The sequence below is a fragment of the Polyergus mexicanus genome, unplaced genomic scaffold (genome assembly GCF_030449975.1).
Source record: "Polyergus mexicanus isolate NDT 795.1 unplaced genomic scaffold, iyPolMexi1.0 SCAF_1, whole genome shotgun sequence".
Lineage (NCBI taxonomy): Eukaryota > Metazoa > Arthropoda > Insecta > Hymenoptera > Formicidae > Polyergus > Polyergus mexicanus.
The window spans coordinates 10,267,418-10,288,169 of record NW_027223321.1 but is presented as its reverse complement, the minus strand read 5'-3'; the positions used below and the strand labels follow the sequence as shown (position 1 = coordinate 10,288,169).

The following is a 20,752-nucleotide window of genomic DNA, read 5'->3' as shown; positions in this document are numbered from 1 at the left end:
AGTAGGCCAAGTGCCACAATGTGTTAATCTCTGGACATTTACGACTTATTATCCACAAGACCCCGATTCGTTTATGAGTCGGGCTTTGGACACTCCTCTAATTCCAATAAATCATCAACATAGCCGATCGCCGCGCTCTCGTTATTTCTCGCACGACAGGAAATCGATCGTAAAATTTGATCCGTCAGTCATATAAGCGCAAGCCTGCTGGAAAGTGAAGAACCGAATCGTCACGAAACCGGTGTGATTGCGCACCTGTAATATCGCATTCAAAGGAATCATCTCCGAGCACGTTGCCTTCCGAGACACGAAGACTAGTGGGTAATTCCAATTTGAATTAGAGCAATATACAAGCCATATTTTCATCAGACATTTAACGATATATGTATATAATCGTCATTTAGATTTTCGCTTAATATAACAAACGTGATTCACACATACAATGTCGATAAATCATAAAATTACATTTGTCGCTAAGGATGTCACTGCTCTTCATTAATATATCAAACAGATCGAACATGTATTCATGTAGGTTTAAATATTGTATATAAATAATCAGCTATATATACAATCTGTGCAAATCTCTTGTCAAATAATATAATTTAATTGCTTTTTACTATATCTTAATGTTTAATCGTGCAATAAACTATGATCTTGTTGTAGAGTCAAGTATTAAAAATTTTATTATAAAACTTTTTCTATTATATAACTTTTAATTATATATATATATATATATTATAACATAAATTGTTTTCTGATTTTTTTGGTTCTAATTCCTAATTGATAATAATTAATTTTTAAACAATAATAATAAATAATGTTATATAATAAAATTTTTAATACTTGATTCTAAAGCAGGATTATATCATAGCATATCATAGCATATATATTAGTATGAAAACAGTATGATAATTCGATGTGATATGAAAGATGTCCACTAATATATATCATTTTAAATATGGATTTAATTATTCAATTTTTTGAAATCGATATTCTGTATATAACGCGTTTTAATTTAAAGAATTTCATACGTTTTCGCATATCAGGGCATCGCATCCGTTCAGAGTCACGGACGGTCGTAGCCGACCGAAAACGATATTCGGCTCTGGGAAAACGGCCGTACATCAAGAACTCGTTAGGTCTTCGGATCTCTTCCTCTCTCTTTCTGTGTCGACTAGATTGTCATGCGGGGAGACAGAGGGTGGACAGGTGCGAAAAGCGCGTTTGTTAAAAATCACTCGAAAGGCGGCCAGTTTTGTGTCTCATAGCGGAGCGTGCGCGCGCGCGGCCATTCTTTCGATTTTGTGCTTTTTCTCTCTCTCTCTCTCTCTCTCTTCTTCATCTTCTTGGTCCATTTGTGCTTGGACGCGCGCCAGGACATATAGCTACAGGATGCAGGTATATAAAAACGGCCACTATTGTTCTCTCCTTGTATTTTAGGATTGGTTGCAGTCATAATCTGTATGGTTGCAAAGCGGAATATCGTTTTGCTACATAAGCCATTTCTAAACAGCTATAAATTTTATATATATTCGTCATAATTATTTAATATATAATAATATTAAACGCGCGAGAAGTTGTTAGTTTGAATCTTTTATGAAGTAGAAGTTATACACTTTTTTCACATTATTATACTTAATGATTCTTCAAAGTGCATATACAAATATTAACTATATTTTTATCCTTCTTTGTCATAATCAGTAGAAACGGTAGAAACGAAGCTCGCCGATTACGATAACATTTGGAGTATCTCATTATGAATGCGATAAAAAATGCGGACATCCCGTGCCGACAAAAGCTGTCGCGGCGTGGGGTGGGAAACGTAAAAGTTGGACGCGTCCACCCCTCTTCGGGTCAATTACGGCGCGAGACAGACCTCCCGTCTCGGGGATCATTATCGCGAAATTGTGCGTATCGCGTGCGCCACCACCGTACCACCAATGCAACCCCGTGCAAGCGCGGAATTGGATTTTGAGATGCGAAAATACGAGTCCGCGGGGGGGACCTGGTTATCCGAGAGGGTGGCGAACGATGGATTCACGTGGTGAGACATCTGTCGGACAACTTAACAACCGTCCGCCTCTCTCACCCCAACCCTCTATCCTTCTTATATATGTATATTGTAACACTGCAGAGCGATACATCCCTGAGACGCCCCGCCGTTTCTTTTCGCAGTTACATACTCTCTCTCTCTCTCTCTCTCTCTCTCTCTCTCTCTCTCTCTCTCTCTCTCTATTTCTCGCCTCTTTTTTTCTCTCGTTTGACAAACACACAACACAATACGAGGGCTGCGAGACTGGTCACGTGCGTCGAGAGTTGTCATACTCATCGCGCGTAATTGTTGAACGATTATCGCATTTTTCTCGCATGATTAATTCACGAATCATTTCCAATCTCGCGATGTGTCTTTTTTCAATTGCGTTAATTGCAAGAGTTTGCAATCTTTCGAAGAAATGCAATGTATAGACTTATAGGACCTTGCGCGTGCGCACGCTTTCGCATACAAGTATATATCCGATATATTATTTGTGTGGACGATGCAACGGACTGTCTCTGTGTGGACACACCGTACGTCCACACGATTTCATTCGGTGCTCTATTTAGCGCTTGTTAGCGGCGACAATACCACGCAGCTGATCCCCTTAACGAGGTCGAGGCTCGCATTGTGCGAGGGTGTAAAGCTCCGCGCGTGGCCTGTGTGTGCAGCATAAGCATGCAACGGAGACGCGGACAAACGAGTCGACCGTTAACCCATTATACGTTCGTAAAAAAACTGCAAATAAATTCAGGTAAGGGAGTAAATGCGCTCGCGCTCACCCGAAAGCTTCACTCGATAATCTATTTTACGCGTGCGCCTATACATGTATATTTCTCATTTATTAATACAGATTTATATCAATCTAATGCACACCTAAACCACACAAAATCTAATTTACATTGTACATTCACTAATTTATGCTTTTATTATGTATTGAGTTTGCACAGAAGCACAATATATGATAATTTAAATTTTTATCGATAGCAAAACAAATATCATAGATATATTTCGCAAATATATATGCGATTATTTTACAAAAAAATAATTTTTTTTTTTTTTACATATAATTGTAACACAAAAATATATTTTATATTTTAAAATGGCTTTTTTTTTCGTATTACTTATTATAATGTTAGAAGGAAAAAAAAACGTAGAATGTAAATGATATGCAAGTGTTAACAATATCAAAGTATTTATAGATACTGCAATATATACATTTCCGTTGGCTTAAAATCAGACTGGATTGAATTCATATGGCAATTAGTCGGGAAAAATGTATGTCTGGCGAAAAAGAAAGATACTAAATCGCTTTAAATTCCGGATGTTAAAATTGACTTGTATAAACTAATTAGCTATCGTTTCGTATATTTATATCGTAACATGTTTACTCTAAAAACCGGCCACGCTTTTTTATCTCTTTATCTGCTGTCTTTCTTTGCTCTTTCATACGCTATGGAAACAACTTTCTGAGGATAACGTATGAATAATTTTCGCTCACAAAATGCATATGATCAATAAGCATGATTTATTGCACAATCAAAGAAGACCTATATAAATTTTACCGATAGTTTTATCAATACAATTTTCAAAAGTATTTTAATTCAAATTGTTTATTCAAAAAAAATTACGACTGATAAGAGTTGAAGAAAACTGACGCTTTTATCTTTACAAGAATGATCTTCCTCGATATACATATATTGGAGCTCGAAAGATCTGCTTAAAAATGCAATACATCTTTTACAAACGCTATGCCTAAAACAGACGTCTCATTTTCTACGCAAGGTGGGCCATGTCGTCTTCGTCACGACGACACGGTCATAGATCTGAAGGATTTGTCCTGTCGGCGACGAAATGTAAAACACATTCGGATACAGGCGTGTGTTATATATTGGTTCCGGTCTACCAACATAGGGGGTTTCATCTTATGTGAACAGGTTTAGAAACCGTTAAGAGGTAAATTCTATGAAGAGTGAGAGCCGTTTCTCTCAATAACTTTGGCTCTGCATTTCGTTTTCGATAATTCATTTTTTATTTCAACTAAGTGTATCTATTATTAAAGAGAATATTTAGGTATCAAATATATTTTATAAAATTATTCGGAGGAGGATTGTAGAATAAAATAAATTATAGTTGTAATATATATATGCATATAACACTGAAAAAACACAACAGACACAGTTTGAGAATGTATAGTTTTTTATTCGGATTTTCTTTTAGAAAATGAAGTGGTGTATATGAGTAAAAGTAGATGATTGATTTAAGGAACAAAACATTAAAAGAATTGAGTATGTTAAGACACGGTTGTGTGAAAGATGATAATTAAATGACTTGATATTGACTTGAGATCGAGTTATTAAATCTATCCTAAGTAATATTCACAGAATGCCAGACTTTGCATCTGAAGAAAAAAATTCGTTCTAGTAATTAACGAAATTTATCTTGATCCGCATTTAAGAATTATGATATAGTACGAGTACATAAAAGAGATCTTAAACTTTATATATAATTACGTGTAGGAATGAGATATTTTTACTTGATGCATTTAAAATATCATTGAAAATATACATGTTGAAATATATAAAATTTCAAAATTACAGCTTGAGAAAAATTGTATTTATATCTGTATTTGTTAAATCAATTTATTATAAATTTTGTTTGCAGTTATAAATTGAATTGCATCTCATATACTTTTATAATACTTATTACATGCCCTATTATAATTTATATAGATGCAATAGATACAGGGTTAATTTTTGTAGTTGAAAAACAAATTGAATCTTAGACAGGCGAATCTTCAGAAACGTTCCTTCTAGAGATGATACATCATCGCTTGACGTATGAGAGGGATCACGCGAGAAGCGTAGGAAAATATATTGTAACGACGATTTGCATACGCAGCTCACTCTGAATATCTTCTGATTGCCGTTGAATTGACGGATCTCTTTTGACTAGAAAAAAATCTTGCACGAGTGTTCGCATATGCTTCTTATTTGCACGCGATCTCCGATGCGCACGATCATTACGCTTCTTATAAAATTCAGATTTTCATTGGGCATATTTTTTTAAAAAAATTAATAGATTTACTAAATGATAGTTTAATTGGTGCATATTTATTAAATTTATAGAAAGTCATAGATGATCAAACAAGCCTTGAAGATGAGAAAATTTATTTATCGGAAGATAAATTTAATTTTCTATATCACTTTACTAAAAAATTCAGTTATATAACGAGCAATAATAAATAGCAATGAATTAGAATAATGTCGTTCAATCTCTTTCTAAGATACGCATGTTCCCTGCAAAAGGGTCGAATAATCAAAATATCAAAAAGAAGAAGAAAAATGTTTTTGTAGAGTTGTTCCTAAGCCTGCTGTGCTCGAATCAAGAAGAATTCATAATCAAAGCTCGTAAAGACATCAAGAGAGAAAGTGGTCAATACTTGTTCAGTGTGTTAACGCGCAATTTCGAGATACATGAATGTTTCTCAATAGGAGGAAGGGAGGAAGGGACATCTTCTTGTTGCTTACCGATCAGGACTCGCTATCTCTTTGTATCTCTGCTGCGACTATAGAAAAGAAGTCAAGAGGCATCGTAATAATAATCAAAACGCAAAAGACAAAATATGAATGTATAAGTATAATAATACAGTATTTTTAAAATATCTAACGAATAATTATAATACCCGTATACAATATAAATGTAATCATTGTTATATTTTACCATTTTTATATATGAAGGAAAGGAAACATAATTAATATAATAACTTGTAATGTAAAATTAATTACTATAAGAAATAATTCTCGGCAATAAAGATAAAGTATACTAATAAGTATAATAATAAATATAATAATACAGTAATTTTAATAAGTACTATTAATTTCTATGAGAAATAATTATTGACAATAAAGATAGGCAATAAAAAATAATTATTTTTTAAAATATCTAACGAATAATTATAATACCCGTATACAATATAAATGTAATCATTGTTATATTTTACCATTTTTATATGTGAAGGAAAGGAAACATAATTAATATAATAATTTGTAATGTAAAATTAATTACTATAAGAAATAATTCTTGGCAATAAAGATAAAGTATACTAATAAGTATAATAATAAATATAATAATACAGTAATTCTAATAAGTAATATTAATTTCTATGAGAAATAATTATTGACAATAAAGATAGGCAATAAAAAATAATTATTAATATATTACCTGAATCTGAGGCAATTTTTATTCTTATTGTTAGAAATATATCTGTCTTTTAAAAATATATCATGAACATCTTTTTGGAAAGTCATTGTCAACAATTGTCAACGGATGATTAAAGGACTACAGACTACTAAAGGATACAGACTTAACTTCGCAATACGCAAATATAGTTACTCAGAGCGGAAAACTGTCAGGAAACATACAAAATATTATTCCTACTGTGATGAAGAACAGAAGAAAAAGGAAGTTCTTTCGCCATCTTTGAACCAAACCAGTCAAAATGTCTATGTATATAATGACGGCTAGAAAAAGGTCTATTATCTGGCCAAAACGAATAGCCGGTAAATATGCGGAACGTTCACGTAAGAGACATGTAATCCAAAGGACGATGGCCAAAGAGCCTCCTCTCAGCGAGAGTTTTACCGCGAATTGTTAAAAAATTCGAGACAAAAAATTGACCTTTGTTAATTAAGCGCAAATATATCTTGTTTCTTTCTGAAGGAATAATGGTTTTCACGAAAAGGATGAGTAGGTATTATAATACATGCCAAAATAATCATGCATGGAAATTTATACATGCATACATATATGTATATATATATATATATATATATATATATATATATATATTGTATTTTATTAATTTATATCGCTTTTATATTGAGCATCTTATATAATAATATAAGTAATATATTAAAATTGTTTTAAAATACTTTAAATATATATTTGCTAATTGCACGCTGTAAGCTCTTAAATAGCTACATAACGTCTATAATCTAAAGTAGTTTACAGTGTATGTACATTTACGCTCTTAAATTTGCGTTCTAAACGTGCCGCGAAGTGATCACCGGCCATCGTGGATCACCTCGCCTACTGGAATTAATCAACGACAGAGCATCAAAGAGTAGTAGACTATCCACCTCCCAAACAGTTTGTTTATCGTCGGCCTGGCGGCAAGCCGATCGGTCTGATGATTCGCTCTTTTTCCGTCAGAAATCATCCGTCTCGGATACCGATGGTTTCCAAGAATCTCTGACGTTTCTAATTCACCAACTGACATGCACCAGTTCTCCCCTTTTACGAGAAAAATCGCTCCTTACATCTCAAATTCTTTTTCTCCATAACTGATTGCGATCAATCTGAAAAGATCGCTTTGCGACATGATAATATCTTGCTTATATTTCACAAGCGCGCATACGAATGATATATGGAAATAATATACAAAAGTATATTAAACTGTATGTGCATGTACACGCTTTTTTTTTGACATTCCAGGAACATGATCATTGTAAAAGACCTTGCCAGAGTGAAAATACATTTCAATATAGGTATATGTCAAAATGAGAGTAGATTTTAACGCAAAATTATATTTTGCAGAAAACAATTTCAATTCAAATAATTGAAAATTAATACAAACAAATGATTTGAATCATTAGTGTATGAAAAATTTACAACTAAAGAGAGAAATCTAAATTTAAAGAGATAGAAAAAATTTGTTTCATAAATAGAGTCTTATAGATTATAAACTTGAGATTCACACTTTTTGTGTTCTAAGCTCTTTATATCCTTATTTGGATCGAATATTCTCTCGTTTAAAGACATATCGTGTACAACAAAAACATTGCGCGATGATGCGTAAAGAGCGGACGATAAAAAAGTGCATGAATGTTATTGCACCGAGAGATAGTCTCACTTTTCTCGCCGCAGCTTTCTCGGCATCCCGGCTCCTCGGCGTTATGTAAACAACGAATGGACGTCTAGTTAGTTTATACTTTGTTTTAGAGATGTTAGCCAAACACGCGCGCCTCGCTTTGAATCGTCGCCGCCACCAGCCGCGGCTTACGTACGTAAACACCTACATCGCGGTCGGGAATATTTTTCGGGCTTTCGTATATATATGCACGCACACGACGTCACACATGCAAAACGGTAGCGAGGACGAGCGTGCGTGAGTAAGACAACGTTTCAAAGAGGCCTTCTCACGTAGGGGAATATGAAGAAGTGAGAATTGACGCGGCAGATCAAATGTACGCCTCGCACTCGGTAATTTTTCCACAAAAATATAATTTGCATTATTGATAGAAAAAAGCAAACACACACACACACACACACACAATGTACGCAGCCGCTATGTTATGAAATTTATGGATTTTATTGATTGTTATAAATCTTATGCAAATATATGTACGCAAATACATAATTATTTATAATCATACTTTTGTTACGTGTTATAATGGTACATACTTGTAACGTTGAAACTACCCACTTGCATCATTAAGAAAACACTTTAATGTTTGTTTAAAAGATGCATAAAAAGATGTGCGATATGGTTTTTTATAAATAATAAATTTTTATTAAAGTTTTTATTTTTTGCTTTATCTCGACGCTAATGGAAAATGCTAATGAAAAATTTGAAAGTAATACAGAGATTTGCATAAAATCTAGAAAGATAAGTAAATTGAGATTTTATTAAAAATAAGAATAATTAGTAAAGAACTGATTAACTTTGATTCTTCATTCTCCTATATTCAAATCTACATACATTTTACCACATTAAAAAAAAATTTTTTTATATTTCTACGAGACAAATATATATCCCGTTAAATAATAATGACTTGTAAAATATAATTTTGTGAGTCACATTTTATCGTGACGTAAATATTTAATACACTTCAATAAGATGCTCATTGAGATTTACATATAGAATTCTCAGTATCGCGCGAGCGCGCGCAAATTCCGTTAACTGGACATGCTCGTGTAAACCGGCGTGTTTCGGTTTATTTATGTGTCGTTCTTTCAACTTATGGTCGGTAAAACACTCGTCGCCGATCGCTACTTGACTCGAGAAGTTTCACCGCAGCATAGACTCAACGAACGTAATTCTATTTAAACGGGATTAGCGTGTCGCGTAGGAGAAAACAGTAGCGCATTTATCTGATTATGATAACAAATTTACTCTCTTTATAAAATGCAAAAGTATTTTATATTATATATATATTAAAGAGAATAAATTTTTATCAACAATATTTCTTATTTTTTTATTTTAATATACATGTGTGTATTATTATTTGTGTGTATGTGTGTATTACATATCAACGCAAATGAATATTGCTAAAAGAAAAGAAAATTTTACTCATAAGTACACACTCTCTCTTTTTCTCTCTTTCTTTCTATACAATTTCTTTCATATTTATTAAAATGTTAATTAAATAATTGATTTTTTAACTTTAAATCTCATTACTATATCAAATAAGAAATTATTTGTATATTTAAATTAGAAATGCTTATAACTTATTAATCTCTGTTATCATTCGTATGATTGCCAAATGACTATCTCTTTACTTTTATTAAATCTAATAAAGATTGAATCTAATAAAGATATATTAATAATATTAACCGGCCATATCAACAAAGAACTTATGAAACCTACTATATTAAATCTACCCCCTATATAAAATCTACTTCTCTTTATCTCTTTAACTCTTATTTCATTCTGGATTCTGTTAACTTTCATTTCTCCTGGCTCGAGAGTCAAGAGTATCTAATAAGAAAAGCATCACGCCTACACTATACAATGTGTACAGCAAATGATTTCCTGTTTGGTCCACCACTATCGTCTTTTCGTAGTCCTGACGAGTTTATTCCCCTAGTTTCTTCTTGATGTCATTCGTTCGCCATTGAAGCAGAGGCCAGTTATGCTTCTGAAAGGCTCCTTTTTGGAGGGTCGGCACAGGCGACATATAATGTATATATTCGCACGGCGATCATTGTGTCGGCCGACTTCATAGAAGGCAAAAATCATACAAAACCAACTCATCGGTGGCTTCTTCTTTATCCAATTATCCGCGTATTCACGCCCCAGAAGTTGTGCTTTCGCACCTTCTCCACCGGCTATTCCGGACAAATCCATCATTCCATACTCTTCCTTAGGGTCATGTAATGGGTGCCGCATGCGAAGCTCGACGAGCGCACGAAACATCTTGGAATAAATTTCACCGATGTTCTAATTTCCAGCTGTTCACCGATTGAACGAAACGGCAGGTGCGAATTGTGTTTTTTCAAGCTTGAAGCTAACAGTTTGCGGAAACGTCCAGCAAGGAGGCATTGAAACAAGCATGAAGGTGTTAAAAAATCTTTCACACACACAAACACACACATCCACTCTTTAAACAAAATATATAATTTGACAAAATTGACAACAAATATTTCTGATCAAAGTTAATCTACAGAGTCCTATGAGAGAAAAGGGAGAAAGAGAGAGACAATTAAAAAACTGAAACTTTTTTACTTTCCATGTAGATTTGTCAATATTAATTAGATGGAAAGTCCCACTATGATGCTTGATCATGAGTTATGTTACGAGATATTGATTTTTTTTTTTTTGTGATATATGTATACAAAATTTAGCTATAAAATAATATCTATATGTATATGTTTCTCTTCGTTACTCATACATGATATGATGCACAGACGTTGAAGACAGTGCTTCGTTGTGCCGAAGTACATGAAAGAAAGCAGATCTCTTGTGAAATATCATCTACTATGTGTACATGTATCGGATTACGAGGCCGTCTAGTGAACCTCGCTTTCGTTACAAAAACACACTATCCGGATAGCCTATCGCAATTTTGCTTCCAAATCATTCATCAGCTTTCAAAACGTAGCAAAACCACTATACAAACACATATTACTAATATTAATTTGTAACGATAAAATAAAATAATGATATTATTGATACGCATTCTTATATAAAAAAAAATCTTGTGTTTATATGCGTTATGTTTTATAGAGTTTTATATTCTAAAAAGATCTTATATATTCGGTTTGATATTATAACAAATAAAAAAATCATCGGGATAATAATCTCTCATCAAAAATTGACTTTTATAATTTTATATAAAAATAATTTTATATAAAAAACCAATTCTTATTCTTTTTACATTTATTTAATTTAACATTTCTTTGTTTTAACAAGTGCATAATAATCTGAAGAAAATCTCCAATGTCTAAAAATAAAGCTGATCTATCCTGAAATTAATGATGCGCTATAAATATTGACACCAATCGTGAGTGCGATGTACATGGATATAAAGCGCGCAAAAAAAAATTCCGTGTCACACTATCCCTTTATCGACGTAACCGAATGCCAATTATCGATGTCTCCAAGCAGCGAAAGGCGAAACCTTATAGCGAGTTTTCTATAGCTACTATAAAGATTTATATTGCGCGTATATAAAGCAGGGGAAACGAGCCGATGCGGCAACATTTTTATATCGCCCTCGCACCTGTAATCCTCTTGATTTCAATATTTTCACTATGTGCAGATTCTATTATATTTTCTCGTCGTTCGAATTAATGAAAAATAAAGCTGTATAAATCTTACGATGCTTTTCGTTATATCGTGTTGACTAACAATGATGAATATCTTGTTAAAAATTCACAGGACATGGTTAACAAGACTCATTAAAGTATCAACACCTGCGCCATGTACGCTCTTACGCGACAATGCGATCGAATCGAGGGGTGTCAAGAATTATATGATTATATATATATGTATATACAATCACGGATTATATCTTATAATCTTATATTTTTATTTTAATTAAAAAGAGTATGAAACATTTTTTATTCGACAGTGAAGATCCAAAAGCAAAAATTAATCATTTATGTTAATATTTAATTAATACTAAACAATTTTACAAAGACAGAGGAAAAGAGAGAGAGAGAGAGAGAGATTAATTTATTTTGCGTAGGATTATAAATCTTGTTCTTTATTTTATAGAAAAAAAAAATACTCACATGTTTAATTTTCCATTTTAAATATATAGTTTACTATAGAGAGATTATCATGGGAATGATATCACGATCGAATACGCAGAAGTTGCCGGACGTTGAGTGAATTGAATCAGTTAGTCGGACGACATTCTATGATACATCTTTTGTGCGTGCATATATTACCTTTCTTTCGTCAAGGCGGCTGCATTGAAACCAATCGTTTCATAGCTTCAACGAGTTGTCTCGTTTTGAGTGCTTTGTCTGTCGATCATCCTTATCAAGGCTAAGTGTCTAGTGTGGCCCACAGACCGAACTCGCTGCTAGTATGGCGGTATATTGTCTTAACCTGAATATATAGATTCAGGTTCCGGTTAAAAGAAGAAAGTAAATTCTTGCTTTTCTATAATTCTAGTTTATTTTATTCTATGGATTTTATTTTCCACGATTTAAAGAGAATTCCATATTTATACTCAGTTTGCAAAAAGGAGTTTACACTTTCTTTATAAAATTCTTTTTTTATATAAAAATTGTAACAAAAAAATTCAAGAATTCACTATACGCACATATACAAATATACACCTATGATATATGTTCGGAGATGATCGGTTCTTAACTTCGCGTTGAAAAGATATTAAAGCTAGCACCAGATTATGCGCGTATTCGTAATTCGTAATTCGCGATTCGTGAACGGTATAAAGAAATCTAAATGGTCGAAATTGACGAATTTTTCATCTAGATTATTCACGAATTATAAACGAATCGCGAACACGCGCATAGTCTGGCGTTAACTATAAACGTATTCTAATTCCGATAAAAGTTTACGCCACCCCGTGTTTGACGACTCAAACAGACGACCGCATACTATTTATCTCTACACTTGTGCGCATTATTATAATTTTTATATAATATCGAAAACTATCGTCTTTTGAAGGTAACCCGATTAGACGCAAAAACCGAAAAGAATTCCAATCCGGGAGAAGAAGAATTTGCGGGCGTATTGTTGTGCTAAGAATTTTCGAAAACCTCCGTGTTGACAGATATACTAATCACTAATCAGTACGAATCACTAGAAATTTTATTCCTTAATTTTAAAATATATTTTTAATTATCTTCCAAAAAAATTATTTTATTCCTATCACATATCATTTTTCTACAACTAAAACTCATTAAAAAAATTTTTTTCCCCATTTTCTCTTTCTCTTCCTCCTTCTCTTTCTCTTTAAGAAGACATCTAAGAACGCGTGTATGTATGACATGCACGCACATAAATACACGTACACATAATCTAATCTAATCTCTCTGTCGTTCAATATATCGGATTATAATATATATGATATATAAATATATACCAGTTTCAAAAATTACATTATTTTATTTTTCAAGTACAATTTTTAATTTAAAAAAAGAACATTTTATCAAGCATATCGAAACTATGTACATACAACACAAGTATTTAAAAAAATATTGCAATCTGGGCAGATCTATACATAGATTGACATGTCAGTCCAGCTGAACCTTCGTAGATTTGGCAAATCGTATTAAGAATTACTGCGCGATAAATCCCGATAGTCCTTGGTCTGAGGGTAACTGGGAATGGGGGAAGAGCTCAAAATTTTGAGTCGATCGTTTTGACTTTTCCATCGGTATAGGGAAACTTTTGCTTTCTTCCATTTTTTTCTTACCAAGAGTTTAACGCGATCACCATGGAGATCATCTTCGTCGGCAATTTCCTTAGTCGGATCGCGGAAGATTAGTTATTTGATGTGGATCTTGAAGAAAGGGTGGCTCCGTTGACGGATAGAAAAAAAGGTTGGAAGGGTTAAGAAATATTCGGGAACATGTACAGAATACAGTTGAATTGTGACAGTTCGATTCTACAGGTGACGTCTCGATAGTTCAAAAATGATTTTTCCGACAAAATCCGTTTAGCTGCGAAAACTGTAAGAATATTTTGCGAGATAATTGAACCATGAAATTGAAAATTTGATGATTCATAGATTAATTTCGAGAAAGTTAAATTTTAGATTTCACGTGCCATGGAAGAAGGTAGCATTTTTATAAACATATTGATAAATGTCAAATGTAAATGTATAATGGCTATTACAAATTACAACCAATGTTATGAATAAGTTAAGAATATTTTTTTTAATAAATCACATTACAAAAGAGTGCAAAGTTTCTTGGATATTTTTAGAAGTAATATATTTATATATATATATACACGTCATTCTAAAAATTAAAAAAACACGTTTTTAATTATCACTATATTTATAAATTCCAAAAAAATTTTGTTGAAATAAATATCTTATTTAATTCTTTCTCAGGTATTTTCAATTGATAGATGTTCAATTGATAGATTCAACAAGGAATGTGAATCAAAATCAGAACAGGATCAAAGAATCAATGTATATTAATTTCTCATTTCTTTGTCGTTCCCCCTGTCAATCAAAGAGCTGCTCTATAGAGTAATTAACCGTTCGCAACAGTAGCAACTTGTTTTACCTCGAACGTCTGATTTGCTTAAACAAGAAGGTCAATATATCCATAAGTTGGTTTTGCTACGCGGAGACGTTTACCGCGATCAAATAGATTCATTTAATAGTTCATTTTTGGTACCTGAGTCACTTTTACAATCTCCTCTCGTAAAAAAAGCTGTGTGACAAGAGAATAATAAGAAAAATAATAGGTAGACTGCTTTGTTGCGTCATAGCAGAAAAGTGATTTTTCTATGCGAGATGGGAGACAAATGGGGTGATAGATGGCCCGATCTCCTGCAGTGTCAAAAGGAGTGTGTCGAATATCGATCATGACGTAATAAGCGTCTTGGAAATTCTTCAATTCGTCACATCCATACCAAACTGTCTCACAGTTAAACTTCATTGGTGGTCGTGTTAAAAAAAGCGCATTAAATACAGACATTAAAATAAATAATTTACATTTAAAAATGTTTTAGAAAATAATTTTTAGAAAATATTTTAGAAAATATTTATTCTAATGTTAATTTTTTAAAGTCTATTACAGATAATTTATAATGACAGATTTCAAAACAGATTTCTATATATAATTTTGTTTTTTATATACATACGTGTATATTAATAATAAGTGAAACCGATGATTGATAGGAAGAATCAATATTTTTATTAAAAAATTGTACAGATAAAAGAAAGAAAGATATAAAGATATTGACAGTGTAAATTTAAAGTTAATGCAAGGGATGAAAAAAATTGGAGAATAAGTCCGAGAAAAATCGGAATGTGTGAGAAAAATGAATGTCAATTAATAATGAAATTATGCCGCTTCATATTATCGTGTTGAATGCCATATGTTCATACAATAATAAAGCAATAGAGATTTAGACATTCTATAATTGAATATGTCTGCCCAAGCTACCGTATCTTTCTTAATTGACTAAATAGTTTTATGTTAAAAACTACCTCCAAGTTGGTCGCTAAACAAGTACCATATTAATTTAAATAATTTAGTATATTTTTTTTTTGTATTTTTAGCAATAACTGTTATTAGAATGTGTCTTATTATTATTACGTCTTTAGCATAATATCTTTTAAAAATGACTCGCGCATATAACTTTAGTTATTTAAAGTAACTCAAATTCGCGAGATATTCGTAACTCTCGCTAAATCATGGCTAACAGTGTGAAAATACCACGAAGAAGGGCATGCAAGGGGATACACCTAAATCTACGCGTCGCCAGGGGGTGATGACATTTGCACGATGGGAGGCCGAGCAACGCGTATAAAGATGTCATCCGCGGTTCAAAGAATGTCTTTTGCTTTTTGCCGATATCCACTCTCGGCAAATCTACGGCAGTCTTCTTTTCGATTCCTTCCTTTTCTCAGGTTCACGTTTGTCACGTGCTCTTTTTGCTCTATTCATTCGCATGCATCTCTGTCTGTTTCACATCATTCATTGAGACCATATCGATTAGTATAATTCTAAATTCATCAAACTCATACATGTAAAAATGATCAGAAGAGGAAAGATCCTTCATATATAATTTATTACCATAATATTTCATAGATATATATTTTTTTTGCCATTTTATGCTATTTAAAAAAAAGTTTTACTTTCTCATAGAGGAAGATTCGTTTTTGTGACAAAATTTTTTTCCGGTTTTCTATGCCAATGTATTTAGATTGTTCCAAAAAGTTGAAAAATCATATTTTTTTTAAATGTCCGTATATATGTATGTATATACGGATAGTACATTGTAAAACCTCTAGCTTCCATAATTTTTATGATATTGGGCAACATTTTTTAAAATGAATAAAATATCATTAAAGAATGGTTGGTATTGAATTTGGTGAAAAAGTTAATTTTTTATAAAATTTTGAATTTGTTGAGAAATGTTGGCGCACGCTCTAACTTTTACAAACTTTTAGATATCTTTCTCTATGAGGAAATCAAAATTGAAAAACCCACTTGCTTTAAAGGGCTTAAGCTCTGTGAGCAAGATGAAATGATGGAGAAGCAATGTGCAAGTTTCTAGTTTGCACAATTTTCATCTTGTTTTTATATAATTTTGTTTTCGAACAAACAAGTATCTCGTAAAGTAAAACAACAGAATTTAAGACTTACTGCTCGAGAATTAAATGTATGGGATATTCGATAAGTATTTAGATTATATTATATTTTGTTTGTAAAACCGACTACATTTAAAAATGTCAAAATTCTAGCAATAACAGTAATAATATCGTAAACAGCTTTTCTTCGAAAAGTTGCTATATCCAGTTAAATTCTAAAACTTCTTGTATTTGCAAGTGAATACAAGGAGATCGCGAAAAATAATCTGTTTTGCTTATTTTCGCGAGTTAATCCTATTAAAACATAAATAAGTTAAAATAATATTTACGAACGATTTATCCAGTTTACTCGTAACCTTTTGACAATTTCCGAATTCATTTTTTCTTGTAAAAGCTACGCGACTCGTTAAGTTTGTCACAAAAGGAAAGATATTTTTATGAGAAATGGTACGATTTTCCTACAGTCATAAGACTTCGTTTTGTAAATTTTAAGTGATGCTTATTTAAAAATAATTATTTTATAATAATATTAATTATCTGCGCTATAGATATAATCGTACATATTTATTTTGATAATATGATATAGTTGCAATGCATTTTTATTTTATCTTATTTCTTTTGCGATGATTACAAAGCACACAAACATAAGATAACAATTAACAAAGAGAGAGGTAGAGAGAGAGAAAATTACAAAGCGCAAAATACTATATATAATAACAATTTAACTTACGCATTTTTTACAGACTTGTGAGAATAGTGTTGATTTTGTATAAGTTGTACGGCAATTTTATTACTGCATCGAGTCAATATGCACCAGGTGTGCGAACGACGAACAACAAGTAGATCCCCATATTCGGCCACGCTATGAAAATTGAACGTTCGCCCGCCGTAAAGAAAGATAAAACACGCACGCGCGCGCGCGCGCACGCGCACGCACTTCGCGTCGTATTCATCTCTCCTCCCGTGCCGATCCTGTCACGATGCGACGTACACGACGTGCAAGAACGTGCCAATCCCGTAGGAGGGCGTAAAGACTTGAATGTAGCGCGTTGATATTGTTTGCACACGCAGGGATAGACGTTTAGTTGCGGCTGCGCTCCCCACTACGGATGTTGCGCGGTCGCTCTAGGTTCGCTTGCGTCTCGCTGCCACCAAATCCCTGCCTTTACCGTGGCTCCGCACCGCTTGCATTGTTTGCTGTCAAACATTGGACGCAAACACCGTGGTGGGGTCCAGCGACACAGTGCGTTCGTTGCTGGTGCGCTACCACCACGATTGGTCAGCGAGCCCCTCGAGGCATGTCGTGCCGTTACTGGTAGGCGTATCCGAACCCCGGGTATAAATAGTACTCGTGGCGGGGAGACGATCAGAAAGGAGACGGACGCGCTGCTACGAGTGCACGTTTCAGTTCATTCATTGTTAGAACGGTAGAGAACGAGCGTGGAACGAATGAACCTAACGCGCAGTGGCGCATAAGAGAAAGACGTACAGTGTGCTGTGCAATTGAACGAGGTGACGAAATGTTCGATATCGTAATCGGATATAGAACATGAGTGAATGTTTAAGTCATTCGTGCATGTAAAGACACGGTGGATCCTATGTGAGACTCGAACATTTACGGTAACCAGCAACAAGGCTGGAAGTGCGCGTGGGATACGACATATGTCGTGCAATTGTTAGTGAAAAACGTACAATTCAAAGTATGGTGAATATGGAGAGTTCAGGCGAGCACCATACCGTGACAGCTTCGCCGCCGCCACGGGCTGGTCTGAAGAGCAACTTCAGCATCCGTAGCATCTTACCTGAGGCTTGCGGCGGGACACCCGCGCCGTCGGTCGGCCATTCGGACTCTTCCGATGCCGGTCATGTTGACGATAGTGACAGCGATCTCGATGTTACCGGTAATGGTATGGAAACGCCGCCTTTGGATTGCTCTACAAATGCAACGTCAGTCAGTCCGACGAACCAAAAAGACTCGAAGGAGCAACCAGAAGATAAGAAGAAGGCGGAGAAACCACCGTATAGTTACAACGCATTGATCATGATGGCCATTAGGCAAAGTCCCGACAAGCGACTTACCTTGAACGGCATCTACGAATATATAATGCGTCACTTTCCCTACTACGAGAACAACAAACAAGGCTGGCAGAATTCCATTCGACACAATTTATCGCTCAACAAATGTTTCGTCAAGGTGCCTCGTCATTATGACGATCCGGGCAAGGGCAACTATTGGATGCTAGACCCAAGTTCTGAGGACGTGTTTATCGGGGGTACCACAGGGAAACTCCGACGCAGGACTACGGCAGCCTCCAGATCTCGGCTGGCAGCCTTCAAGAGGAGTGTAGTGCTCGGTGGACTTTATCCGCCTTATCCGCCACCAGGATGGCCGGCCTCGCTCTACACCATACCGTGTCTTCATCGCGCCGTTGCATATCCCCCGGTAACTGGTTCTTATACCACTCCAGCTGGATATCCAGCTAGTCTGTTGCCTGGAGCAGCAACCACATCGGCTACAGGCTTGCCCTGCAAACCGCAGCCTCTTCCAGCGACAGCGGCACCTCCGGCGGCTCACGGAGGGTTCTCTATGGAAAGGCTATTGCAAGCACCTACGGGTTATCCCCCGACTATTGCGGCATCCGGAATCCCGCCACCAGGGCATTCTTATCAAGACTTTTATACCACTCTAAGATCTATCGCGGCGCATCAGCATCAGGCGGCGATATTCAATCAACAACCTAGGTATCATCTTAATCAAGCGCCAGTTTTAAGCCAGCCTGCCTCTAGCACGGCTTCGCCCGGAAGTAGTCCAGAGCCGATGGCCCCTCGTTCGCCGCCGGTTACTATCTGTAACTCCGTTCAGCCACCGAGACCGCTTCCTCACAATCCGCCGCAGCTTCTTCTAAAGCCCATCACGGTTCTCACTGGCCGACAAAGCTGAATCGCGATTCAAGGTTACTGCAGAAACGACCATCCCCCCGAGAAATACAGCACGGTTTTGCTTTGCATGTAAAATTATCGTTATGTTCGCCAGATCAAATATTTATAATAATATAAATGTAGCCAAAGAAAAAATCATGAACAAAATTTAGCTGGACTAAATTTCTCTTTTCGAGATTTTTTAAATTTATTTTCGTATTATTGACAATGCGATATTTTTAACAGCCAAGATATGGCATGGAAAATCTGCTTATTGAGAGAAATTGATCGGTATTAAGTAGCACACGTACACATGCAATAAGGTTAAATCTTTATTAACAATTCTAGTATTTCTGATAGGAATAGAATCAATAACTGCATCGATTCATAATTAATTGCGGTCAATTTGTACTTTACTCGTTCCTACATTTGTATACATACTCCATCTCAAATACTCTGACCGTATTCCGAAATTCACTGCCAGTACTGCAAATCTATAATTTACGTTACATATATTGCAGGTTCCCAGTACTAGCAGATTTCGGAACACAGCCTCTGTACACGGTATTGCTGTCTTTCTCTCTCTCTTTTCTTGTAAATATAGTATTGAAAATACGTATCAGCAACTTTCATTTGCAAATGATATTGTTGATGCATCACGCATCACATTTGTAAATCTCACAGTGATCCCTTTCGTATTTATAGAATAATAAATAATAATATAACGAAAAAATAATGTAAATAGTTATATTAATTAGGTACAATTTTAACTTATGATCTCTCATTGACGGACTGTATCTGTGTACAGTAACGATTAATCGATAATTGTATATAGTCAAATTTATAAATAGTCATTTGTGGCTTCTTATTACAAGGTGTATATGTACATAGATAGAAAATTGTTGCTAAAGATATCATGAATATTATATATGTATATAGAGAGTTGATCGCGGTAAAGATAAATTGCGTGCGAGAGACATATATGTATGACGCCATCAAAATAAATGTTGGAGATCTTTTTAAAAATTTTATGTTGCAATTAATATCTACCTCATATGCATTTCCATAAAAAAATATATTGCCAATATATATTATAATTTATATTATAAAATTTAAAAAAATATTTGTTTTTAAAAAACTTTTATCGAATAAATGTATCACAATATATTATATAGTAACATTATTATACATGATTTTTTATTCTTTTCATTTTCGTTGTATTTCGAAATTAAATCTATATTTTAAATATATATCACATTAA

The 20,752-nt window shown here is 34.1% G+C and overlaps 1 protein-coding gene across 1 annotated transcript; it reads left to right on the top strand.

Moving 5' to 3' along the window:
• Positions 1-17,839: 17,839 nt before the first annotated feature.
• LOC138934272 (forkhead box protein fkh-2) lies at positions 17,840-20,491 on the top strand. The gene has a single exon (XM_070297852.1). The coding sequence runs from the start codon at positions 18,275-18,277 to the stop codon at positions 19,511-19,513; it is 1,239 nt and encodes a 412-aa protein (XP_070153953.1). The 5' UTR covers positions 17,840-18,274; the 3' UTR covers positions 19,514-20,491.
• The last annotated feature ends 261 nt before the right edge of the window (positions 20,492-20,752 follow it).